The sequence below is a fragment of the Thamnophis sirtalis genome, unplaced genomic scaffold (assembly GCF_051295495.1).
Source record: "Thamnophis sirtalis isolate CommonGarterSnake01/CBP01778 unplaced genomic scaffold, rThaSir2_p1.2 scaffold_3, whole genome shotgun sequence".
Classification (NCBI taxonomy): domain Eukaryota; kingdom Metazoa; phylum Chordata; class Lepidosauria; order Squamata; family Natricidae; genus Thamnophis; species Thamnophis sirtalis.
Genome location: NW_028261383.1, coordinates 64457399 through 64470061, shown reverse-complemented (window position 1 = coordinate 64470061; position 12663 = coordinate 64457399). Strand labels below are relative to the sequence as shown.

The 12663-nt window shown below is 40.9% G+C and overlaps 1 protein-coding gene across 1 annotated transcript in view; it reads left to right on the top strand.

Annotated features, from left to right (window-relative positions):
• The window catches only part of CELSR3 (cadherin EGF LAG seven-pass G-type receptor 3), a 150607-nt gene extending 143603 nt beyond the window's left edge, over positions 1–7004 (top strand). Inside the window, exons 52-57 of the mRNA XM_087708215.1 lie at positions 1036–1119; positions 1735–1806; positions 3125–3325; positions 3799–3853; positions 5129–5265; positions 6468–7004. Coding sequence (XP_087564341.1) covers positions 1036–1119; positions 1735–1806; positions 3125–3325; positions 3799–3853; positions 5129–5265; positions 6468–6491 — 573 coding nt within the window. The 3' untranslated portion in view covers positions 6492–7004. The remainder of the gene's footprint in view (positions 1–1035; positions 1120–1734; positions 1807–3124; positions 3326–3798; positions 3854–5128; positions 5266–6467) is intronic.
• The last annotated feature ends 5659 nt before the right edge of the window (positions 7005–12663 follow it).

The window sequence follows — 12663 nt, the reverse complement described above, 5'->3', positions numbered from 1 at the left end:
ACCTGACATGTATAGCTTTCTCTCTCCAAAAAGACTGTCAGTTCTGGATGAGTAAAAGAATCAATGAGCACTGAGTAAATAAACAATTAGTAAAATAAATAATGGGTTAGTGCAAGCCCTTACCCACTCATTGTCTTTTGGTACTTTATGACCATATTTTTTTCACCATTTTACCCATGGAAGTGGCCCAATAAACTGGTGTAAGGGAAAGTGCAAAATAGCTCTTTTTTATTTTAGTGAAACTTTTCTTACCAGATATCAATCCATCACGTTATTTCAAATATCAACTTATACTTGAACTTATACTTCTCAGTGTGTAAACCCCACCATCCAAAGCCTCTGTTAAGAAGCCTGGTGAAGTGAAAATGAGTAAAATGGATCTTGGTGTCTTCCAAGAACATCTGCAGGATATGACCAAAAAAACGTCAACATGGGAAACATAACAATACAAACAAAGCCCTGCCTGGTTTTGATATGCATTGATGCACATCAAATTGATGATATTGATGATATGCAAGACATATGAAAAACAGGAAGAGTTTCAACCTCACCATTGTGTCTGCCATCTTGACTTTTCCCCCCATAGCCCATCATGCACCAGAACATTGGCAGCTGTCCATCACTTCTATTGAATAGAGTAGAATAGAATAGAATAGAATAGAATAGAATAGAATAGAATAGAATAGAATAGAATAGCAGAGTTGGAAGGGACCTTGGAGGTCTTCTAGTCCAACCCCCTGCGCAGGCAGGAAACCCTACACCACTTCAGACAAATGGTTATCCAATATTTTCTGAAAAACTTCCAGTGTTGGGGCATTCACAACTTCTGGAGGCAAGTTGTTCCGCTGCTTAACTGTTCTAACTGTCAGGAAATTTCTCCTCAGTTCTAAGTTGCTTCTCTACTTGATTAGTTTCCACCCATTGCATCTTGTCTTGCCCTCAGGTGCTTTGGAGAATAGTTTGACCCCCCCCCCCTCTTGTTTGTTGCAACTCCTGAGATATTGGAACACTGTTAAGAATTTGTCTCTTTTATAGAGTGGCATTGATGTGTGTCATCTCATTGAAAAGAAGATGAAAGCTCTGAAAAAGAAGCAAAAGGAAGACAAAAAAGAAGCCAAGGTACATTTTTCTGACTAGTGTTTTTTTCTTCTTCTAAATTCCGAGCAGAAGATTTTCCACAAAGATACTTGGATCTGGTTTATCTATAGGTAATTAGAAAAGGAAGAAGGGGTGCAAACTAACCTTCACTAACCTGGAGCTCTTCAGATATTTCGTATACTACAACCTCATTATTTACAAATAGACATGGATAAAGATGTCTGGTTGGCTGGCTGGATTGTACTGCTGCATTGCTATATTTTCATACAGATATTGAAAACTCTTATGCTCAGAGCACTGCAGGACTACAACTCTCTGCTTTATTGATGCAAAACAGAACAAAAATCCTAAGAGTCAGGTTTAGCCAAAATCAATATCTCTATCAGTTCCATATCAATAGTTTATGTGGAGAAAAACAAAGTCTTTATTCAGCTTTGGGTACCACATCATTATTTGTTCCCATACTGTACTGAACTCTGATTTGGTTTAATTATGGCATGTGCAATAAGCTGCCGTTGTCGTAACTTTTGTCATTTTCTTTCTTGATCCAAAATTAATTCAGTATTTCTTGAAATGTCATATGAAGAAAGAGCTCTGTGATCATTATCATATATGTTTCCCTCTTGTTTTTGGTAGCAGAAAACGACTAGAAAATCTGGAGAAAACAACCCTGGATTTGAGGATATGGAGATGGATGCAAAATCACAAGTACTGTACCATGTACAATCATTTTAAAAAGAGAAAGTGCAAACAATATTGCCCAGGCGTTTAGGACATTACCATACCTGAGTAAATCCATTTGTACACTGTATGTATGTATTTCTTTGTAAATGAGCACCTTTGGCTTCAAAACTCAGCAAAGTAGAGATTAAATGTTCAATAACCATGCAACAAAAGTGGTAAGTCTTTGCTGAGCTTCCTATGTCAATATGGATTTACAAGTGATACTTTCTCCAGCCAAAGTTTTCAAAGATCTGAGATTTCAGATCAGACCTGGAGTTGAGAGGGATGTCATTAGGTAGAGACTAAAGAGATACCGCTATCCCGTTCAGTTCATAGAGATGCACCTGATGAAATCATACTTATGTTTACCATTAAGGCAACTTTATACTTACAGTCCTAATATTCAGCTGATCTAGACAATCCCTTCCCACAAATGGATTTCTCACTGATTTGTATGGACCTAATTTTCATTATTCTAAGCAGTGCCTGATCATATATAGAATTATTTGTGCAGTTAGCTATGTAATAATTGTAGCTATATAATATATTCACAATAGGTTTTTGACATTTGACAGATGCATTTTGACCAAAAATGCAGTTCTGATATATTATACCTCTGTGCTCACACAGCTATGCACATGCACCCTATGTGCACAAACACTCACACACACGTGCAAACAGAGAGACGTTATTACTCTCAAGTACTAAAAAGTAGCGAGATGCTTTTTACTAGGTTAGTAAGTTTTCATGATAGTACTTTCAACGTGATACAACCACTGCTAAGATAAATACAAGAAGGAGATATCACTGCTTTAGACTTCTTGTTTCTTTCACCAAGTTTGTTCATATTTTTTTCCTAAGGAAATTTGCATGCCCCCCTATGTCAGTGATGGCGAACCTTTTTGGTACAGAGTGCCCAAACTGGAAGGCGTGTGCACGTGCATTCATGCATGCATGCACCAGGGCGCAATGACCAACTGGCCGGCACATATGCGCATCTCGGAAACCCGATGACCAGCTGGCTGAACTGGGGAGATGGCTCTGCATTCTACCTCTGCCATGTTAGGTTCGCCATCACAGTTCTATGCCTTTGTTCATTGTCTCCAAAAGCTAGCATCTGACATTCCAAATATTTTTCTGGGTTCTAAGTTAAGAGCCCAACACATGATTATGATCTGTCCACAGGAAGGGATTTCCCGTTTCCAGCAGAACTCAGTCCATACCTCTCACACTCCACACCTACTCAAAGGCAGCCCCTGGAGAATCCCTCCAAGTAATCAACTCTGCTTCTCCTTTTTTGCAGGAACCAGAGGAAGGCACAGCAGGTACAGAGAGCAATGGGACTGTGATGGCTTGTGATCCCCCAAGTAACCATCAGCCACAGTCTTGTGGCAACCCCAGTTTAAATAATCTGGGGCTGGAAAAACCTTCTATCCACACAATCATTCTGGACTTCAGTTCTGTCACCTTTGTGGACACTGTCTCTGTAAAGACCTTAAAAAATGTAAGGACAAGGGAAGGTTTCAGATGTATGGCTGTGCCACAGGTGGTATTCAGCAGGTTCTGACCAGTTCTAGAGAACCAGTAGAAGAAATTTTGAGTAGTTCGGAGAACTGGTAAATACCACCTCTGACTGGCCCCGCCCCCATCTATTCTCTGCCTCCCGAGTCCCAGCTGCTTCGCTAAACTTAAAAGGATTGAAAGAACAAATGAAGGGGGGAGAATATGACTTTGTTGAAATAACTTTCTCGGAAATTATTTTCAACTGTGCATCTTCCCATTGCGATGGACTTTAGCTCCCTCTAGCGTGCTCTCAGGGATAATGGAAGTCCAACTGCAAAACATCTGGGTCATGGTACCTTAAAGGAGAACTCCATTAGCAGTTTCCTTACCTAGCCTAAATTGGCCAACTGGGCAAACACACATATTTATTCTGGTATTTCAACTCTGCTGTTTCTGCTTTGTTGCCTTCTGCAGATATTTAAAGATTTCCAGGAGATTGAAGTGGAGGTGTTACTTGCTGGTTGCCATGGTAAGAAAGACCCGGGAAGTTTTAACCTTGGGAGTGGGTGTACCTTGAATCAATTGTTCCTCTTTTGGCTTCAGGCCCTGGCTCTTGTGTGTCAGTCCAGGTCTGACTCATGGGCATTTATGAGTTTCGGCATTACAGGTAATCCTTGACTTATGAATGGTCATTCAGCGACTGAAGTTACCATGCACACCCCTCCCCCAAAGCTACTTATGACCTGTTTTCAGAGTTCCTATAACAGCTCCTTCCCTGTCGTCACATGGTCACATTTTGGGTACTCAGCAACCAGCCTGCACTTATGGCCTCTTGCAGTACCCCCACAATCACATGGCCATGAATTATGATGGATTTGCCAGTGTTGGCTTCCAGTTTCCAGCAAAAATTGCCCAATGGCATATGGTGGGTTCACTTAGGAACTGTGACATTAACTTAACAACCTCCACATTTGCTTAATGGCTGCCACAAATAAAGTTGTAAAATTGGGTCCAGTCATTTGATGATCTACTTTACAACTATCAAGACTTGTGACCATAATTGTCCAGCTCAATTACAGTCTTAAACCAAAGACTACCTGTATGAGTTTCAGCAAAAGGCCACACTTGCAGGTGCAGAGCTTCAAATACTGTGAAGAGACCAAAACATTATTTGTTGCCTTGAAGTATTAATCTATACCTTTGCAGCCCAGATTCAATCAGACTAAAAGCTAGGATATACATATATCATAGTTTGGTATTATTTAAGAGTTCCATGAGGATAGTCTGGGAAAAATCAACCTTTTTCCCCTACGTTTAACTCAACCCCTATGGAAATTTCTGCTAAAGCAAAAGAATATATGAGTCTCTCTATAGCATGCCACCCACCAGGCCCATAGCATTGCCTCTCCCAGCTTGTGACTTTCAGTTGTATTGTGCAACACCAGCTGGAAATAGAAGAATGGTAGTTCAATGCACCTGGATTGGGGGAGGCATGTAGCATGTAATAACAACTGGAAGTAATTTTGATCAAGGAAAGAGAGTACAAAGCTAAGGGGGTGTAAGAGTTCCCAGTCTTGAAGAGACTTTCTAGTAAGAAAAACAAGCAGGAAACTCGCAAAATAAATGTTCTCGCCTGCCCTTATTAAAATGGGCAGATAGCTTTCCCCAATCTTGCTTTAATCCAGATTTATTAAACTGAATGAGATGTGACACTGATTGGATTCATCACTAGTGTTCCCACCACAAATAGCAGATGGGTTCCTGTATGGTCTTGTCAGGCAATTTACTGCTCTTCTCTCTGCAGGCGTTGTCATTACCCAGCTGGAAAGAGGCAATTTTTTCAATGAAACCATAACCAAGAACCACCTTTTTGCATCAGTACACGATGCAATTACCTATATCGCCAGGAACCGAGAACAGAGCATGCCACACATTGACACTGTAAGCAATTTTTTTCTTCTTAACTCAGAAAAATAATGACTCCTCACAGGGATCATGCAGGTTTAGTAGACTGCCTTGGTGCTATTTTGCCACCAGGCACATCTCTTGAAACAGCAGGGTTAAACTATTCACTTTCCTTGATGATCTCATTGTATTTCCATGCCAGATCAGTACTCTTCTTCTTCTCTAAACCGCAGGATTTATACTCACTCTTTATACAGCCCTGGAAAGGGAAAACTGTGATTCATGTGCCAAGATGATTCTCCCTCCCCATGCCAAATCATAATTTATCATCCCCACAAATCATAATTTACTGTCCCCATTTTATATAGTTTAAAATAATGTTTGAAAACCTATTGCATCAAGGTAGGCCTAATTGTGTGAATGTGTTCATGTGCCTTTGAGTTAGTGTTAATTCTTGGCAACTGCCTGGATCAGATCCTGCAGTCTTCTTGGCAAGATTTTCAGAAGTGAAAATTTTCTATTTCCTCTTCCTAGGGCTGAGACTGAGTGACTGATCTGAAGCCACCAGCTGGCTTTGTGCCTAAATGGGACAGTTCTGGTGCTCTATCTATCTATCTATCTATCTATCTATCTATCCATCCATCCATCCATCCATCCATCCATCCATCCATCCATCCATCCATTCTTATTGACTGCTCAACTCCAGTGGACTCTGGGCAGTATTGAAAACTACAGTATACTACACCAGACTGGCTAATATGTAGACCAGGTTAAATGACTCCTCTCATGAACTCACTAGATTGGATAAGATAAGCCTTCATTTCTCAGACTACCAGACTACAAATTGAGCTCTTCTAAGAAGTGCTTTGATTTCTCTTTAGGTATTGGGGGGATTACTCTATGTGCATCTCCACAGCAATTCAGTTAAAAATTATGTCAAGGTATTATGGGTTTAGAATTAGAAATATGACCTTCCATGGAAAGGAGGCTATAAACAGATACAATATCTATCTTGGATAGTATTTTCCTTGGTGTTTTGTCTCATTTACATGTACAGACATAGTTCCTTGCATTATATATATATATATATATATATATATATATATATATATATATATATATATATATATATATATATATATATATATATATATATATATATATATATATATATATATATATATATATATATATATATGTACAGCTAATATGAGATGCTCAATCTCTTATCATTGTAGGTTGACTACAACACTAACATGTAATCCTGAGAGCAGAAAACAAGATGATGTTCTAAACTGTGTTGCTAATGAGGTATGATTCACCACCATTACAAATCCAGAGAAGAAGTAGCAATAGCAATAGTTAGACTTATATACCGCTTCATAGGGCTTTCAGCCCTCTCTAAGCGGTTTACAGAGTCAGCATATTGCCCCCAACAACAATCCGGGTCTTCATTTTACCCACCTCGGAAGGATGGAAGGCTGAGTCAACCTTGAGCCTGGTGGGATTTGAACAGCCGAACTACTGAACTGCAGTCAGTTGAAGTAGCCTGCAGTGCTGCATTTAACCACTGTGCCACCTTGGCTCTTGAACCATTACCAGTTGTAAATGCTTAAAAACTGGAAGTTGGGAATGCCTTTTCCTGGAGACTCATCTTTGGAGGACCTGAGAACTGATTGTGGCTGAGAAGCTTTTGTTCTGGATTTTTGAGCACTGATTCTTCTAGTTCTCCTGAGAAAATATTTCATGCATTAAAAAAGAATCCCTTTCAAGTACTGGAACTTGTTGCTATCCTTGCTCTTGGGATAAGGATTTTCCATTCAATCTGCCATTGGATTTGGTGAGAAAACTGGACATTTACAGCATGTTGTTGCCTTTGGGATGGTCCTGATTAATAAGGAAAGGCAGAGCATGTCCCTTACAGAAGTATCTACTCTCCATGTTTGTTCCTTCCTTCTTAGACTGGAGTTTTAATAGCAGGTCTTGGAAAGTAAGTTTTTCATACTTTGAATTTCTTTGGTCTTACCTGGATGCCTTAATACAGAGGAAGGAGTTTTAGCCCAAATGCTTTGCATAAAGTATTCCTAATATTTCCAGTTAGAAGTATTAGATAGCAAACAGTAAGAAAGTTGAACACCTGTGATTAAGATCCTGGATAATCAGCATAAATCAAGGTCAGTGATACTGGTAAACAAGGTGAACAAGACCACTGGACTTTCTGGTTTTTCTTTGAAGATGTTTCGCTTCTCATCCAAGAAGCTTCTTCAGAACATCTTGGATGAGAAGCGATTCATCTTCAAAGAAAAACCAGAAAGTCCAGTTGCCTCTTGAAAAAGCACCTTTGGGAAGACCTCTGAATCTTCTTTCACTAAAATTGCTTGATTTCAGTAGATTTGATTACAATTAACTGAGACAATGCATAGGAAACAGGAAATGGGACTTTTATTGCAAATTGTAAGGAACAATGTATGTATGAGTTATAAAATCATTATTTCTGGGAGAGGAGCAGGAGGTGGATTCAAAAGATAAATAGAGGTCTGGTCTGAGAGAGGCTTTGGGGGCTGGCATCCTATTAACATGAACATGAACATTATGTTAAAGTAACATTAACACTCTATTAACACGTGTACTGCTCAGCTCCGTGAATATAAAAATGCAGCAACTGCCTCCAGAAGCAGATGTCGTGAGATGACGCTGCAAGGTGTTAGAGAATTCTGAATCACACAACCTGCCCTGAAACATTAAGCCACCCTGTTCAATATTCAGGCCTATAATCAGGCAAGAATTCACAATATTCAGATATATCCTCATTTTATCAGCATATATGTCTTTATTTAACTCTTACATTTCATGTACTACTGTTTATCCTGCTTTGAATAGATATCCTCCTTTTCTTTGTTTGTTTGTTTGGAATTTAACATTGAAACCAGTGGCGGGTTGCAGGCGGTACACCCCGGTATGGGCATACGTGCCGGCCCGGAGCACTGGGTACCGCTCCGGTACGGTGTTCCAGAGGGCTCACCCACCTGCCCGCACTCCTTACCTGTCTTTAAAGTCTTTGGCGCTTCTGCACACGCGGAGCTCCGAGAAGCTGGAGTATCGCGGAGGCTCACGGAGGCATCGCTGGACGGCAAGATGCAACCGTACCGGTTGGAACGGGATCCGAAACCCACCACTGATTGAAACATATGTCTTGTGGTCTGTCTAAACTCAAAATAAATATTGATAATTTTGTCAAGGTTGCTCAGTTTCTGGCTCCTATAGTATCCTTTGACATTGAATAGTGTATGACAAGAAATATAAATAAACTATTTTTTAAAGTTTTAAAGTTGAAGTGGGTGAACACAGCAGGCAGGAGAAATGTGAGGCCCTTGCCTACCAGTGGCAAGGTCCTGGCCTAACTACCCCAGCTGAGATTACCAGAACTGCCATCACTAAGTGATGTGGTCACGTGATGTTTTACCAAATGAGTCTTTCACTTAGCAACGGAAATCCTTGTGCCACTTATGGTAATTAAGCACAGACTACCTGCACTGAATACGTAGTAATGGAGGATGAATTGAAAGATGTTTCTGGTTTTAAAATTGGAGGAAGGAACATCAATAAACTGCACTATGTTGATTACACTGTCCTGCTAACCAAAAAGGCAAAGGATCTGCAAGTTCCTGAACTAAAATTAAATATAAAAAAGACCAAACTAATGATTACAGGTAGAGTAGCCACCCTTAAAATTGGCAATGAAGATACTACAGTAGTGTAGCTTCTGCCTTTTAGGATCAACCATTGACAGTAAAAGAACAAGCTGTCAACAAATATGCTGCAGACTAATAGTTGGTATGGTACTATACAGCAGCCACAAAGACCTTCAAAAAGGTATTCAAATATGAGGTCTCTATACAATGATAAGAATAGTACTACTCATGATAGTCCCTGAGACATTATGTGGAAACTAAAGTTCCACAACGTTGAAGTAGCAAGATAGGAAAAGCATTGATACCTTTGAACATTGATGTTAGAGAAGACTTCTGAGAATACTATGGACAGCCCGCAAAAAAACTCCCACCGAAACAAATGGCTCATCAGTCAAATCAATCCAGAGTTCTCACTCAAAGCATAAATGACAAGGCTCAAATTATCCTATTTTTGGACACATTATGTAAAGATTCAGATATCTGGAAAAGGCTCTGAGGCTGGGAAAGGTGGAAGGGAAGGGAAGAAGAGGATGAACAGCAGCAAGGTGGATGGACTCAGTTACAGTGGCAATGGGTGCAATGTTAGAAGACATGAAAAGACAGATCCTTGTGGAGAAAATCTATGTGGTTGCTAGATCAAAAACTACTTGATGGCACTTAATCAATCCAAACACAAGTGTTTTCTAAAATTCAGGCTTGAGAATATTCTGTTTCACAAGAGTGTTATTTCTGATCATTACATAAAAGCCACAACTCATCTAAAATAGGTTAGAAATTGGCAGAAGAAAGAAAACCACCACCCTCTAGTGTACAACTACAGAAAGGACAGATACTTTCAGAAAATTATTCTAGGAACAGATGTGAATTATAGAATAACAGAGTTGGAAGCAGAGGTGGATAGTGGTGGCAGCAGGAGGCTCCGCCTACCCCCGGACGCTTCTGCGTATGTACAGAAGCATTGCGCACACACGTGAACGCACAAGCGCACACAAGCGCGCACAAGCGAACTGGTAGTAAAATAAATTGAAATCCACCGCTGGTTGGAAGGGACATTGGAGGTCTTCTAGTCCACTCCACTGTTCAAGCAGGAGACCCTATATCATCTCAGGCAAAGGGCTATCCAATCTCTTGTTTAAAATCTGCAGCTTTGGAGTATCCACAGCTTTTGGAGGCAAGTTGTTTCACTGATAATTGTTCTGTCAGAAAAGTTGTCTTTAGCTCTAGGTTTGCTTCTCTCCTTGATTAGTTTCCATCCATTGCTTTTTCTCCTGCCTTCAGGTGCTTTGGAGAATAGGTTGACCCCCTCTTCTTTGTGGCAACACTTTAGATACTGGAACACTACTATCGTGTCACCCCTGGGTATATCTCATTAAACTAGACATATCCAGTTCCTGCAATCGTTCTTCATATGTTTTAGCCTCCAGTCTCCTAATCATCTTTGCTGCTCTTCTCTGCACTCTTTCCAGAGTCATCTTTTTTATATTGTGGTGAACAAAACTGGATGCAGAATTCCAAGTGTGGTCTTCACCAAGGCATTATAGCAATAGCAGTTAGCAATAGCAGTTAGACTTATATACCGCTTCATAGGGCTTTCAGCCCTCTCTAAGCGGTTTACAGAGTCAGCATATCGCCCCCACAGTCTGGGTCCTCATTTCACCCACCTCGGAAGGATGGAAGGCTGAGTCAACCTTGAGCCGGTGAGATTAGAACCGCTGAACTGCAGATAACAGTCAGCTGAAGTGGCCTGCAGTACTGCAACCTAACCACTGCGCCACCTCGGCACCTCTGATTATAAAGTGGTACTAACACTTCACATGATTCTATAACAGCAATAGTTGTCAGCGAAGACCAACAGACACACACACACACGCACACTTACTCATCTGTGGCTGGATGTGGGGAAATATAAAACCAAACTTGGGGGTTTCCTTCTTTTATTAAGGATTGTTCTCTCCTTTCTTGATAAGCTTACAAATGAGAAGACCAAGGAGAGCTATGATCGGATTTTACACTTTTCTGAAAGGCTTGCAAGAGGAGGCGCCTCACCTTCCCACTCATGCCTTCTAGCATTCTGTGAGCAGGGCCCTGAAGAAACATAGTTACTGGTCTGATGAGAGGATGAATACATGTACAAATCAGTAACAGACAGTTCTGAAGGTGCAAGGTTCTCCAAATCTTTTTTGAAAATTGTCATTTCTGATGCCAGAATTGTCCCATTTTTGTGTGTGTATGTGTATATGTGTAGAACTGACTGGTTACATTATTGCTGATGAATAATTTTGTTTCCGAGGGGTCCTTGGTGAGCTTGCCTGTTTTCTTGCAGATGTTTCATTACCCAAATTAGATAACATCCTCAGTGCTATACTGATACACTAGCACTGATGACATTACCTAGTTTGGGTAATGAAAGAAATGAAAGAAAAGCACCAAGGACTCCTCATGAGCTACAAATGTTCTCCCTTATTAGTAACTTTGTATCTGCTATCTATCTCATATTAGGAGCATGGAGCATGAAACCCTAATGCAATGGATTGCACTATTAGGTCTTGTCACAGCATTGCCATAATAAATATGAGAAACGAGTTGGCAACTGCAAGGACTACTAGGTTTATTTCCCGTATAGCTTTGGATTTGTTACATAGGCCTGTGGTTGATGATAAGGAGCTGTTTTCATGTGGGCAGCCAGCTTGCTTATGCTCAAATACATGCCTACCAATAAAGATCTATAAACGAGGAATAAAATATGATTACCAGATTATATATAAAATGTATAGCCCTTTCCTAGATCAGGTGCACTTTCCAGTGGTTTCCTGATCCCTACCGCCCACTAGTGGCCATTCCAGCTCTCATGCTAGGCGGTAGGGGTTTGCTGTAACTCTGCTTTATAAATTTTATAAAGTAAAGTTACTTCTCTACTTTATAAATCACCATTACTGTGGAACCAGTGAGCAGTTAGAAAATGTTACTACTAACAGAGATACAAAAGTGGGTGGCAAGTATAAAAAGGTTAACTACCCCTGCTTTAGACAAACACTTAAGCCCTAGTCATCACACAGTGTGACTACTGTAATGGATACCATACAGAGGTGGTATTCAGCAGGTTCTGACCAGTTCTGGAGAACCGGTAGCAGAAATGTTGAGTAGTTCGGAGAACCAGTAAATGCCACCTCTGGCTGGCCCCGCCCCCATCTATTCTCTGCCTCCCAAATCCCAGCTGATCCGGGGATTTTGCAGTAACTTTCCATTGGAGTGGGGTGGGAATGGAGATTTTACAGTATCCTTCCCTTGCCATCCCCACCAAGCCACGCCCCCAGAACCCATAGTAAAAAACAATGAATCCCACCACTGATACCATAGTATATGGGGCTGCCTTTGAAAATGACCCAGAAGCTTCAGTTAGTCCAGTAATGGGTATGCCTTGATATGCCGGTGTAACACCACTTGTCTGTTGCTCACAATGAACTCTTCATTATCCCAGAAGTCGTATTCCTCTCGGAGCAGTGGAGTTATGATCTTGGTCTGAGGGGAAATGAGATCATTCCCCTGTCGTGGTCAGACCACTACCTACTGAGGCTAGACTTCCGGAGGCCAAACCCCCACCGTAGGGAGGAGGAACCGACCAGGTGGTTCCGCCCCAGGCGACTGATGGACCCTGTTAGGTTCCAGACGGAGCTTGGGGTCATTCCAGATGCTCTCGCCCACAGTTCGGCGGAGACTATTGCTGCGGCCTGGCACTCGGCGG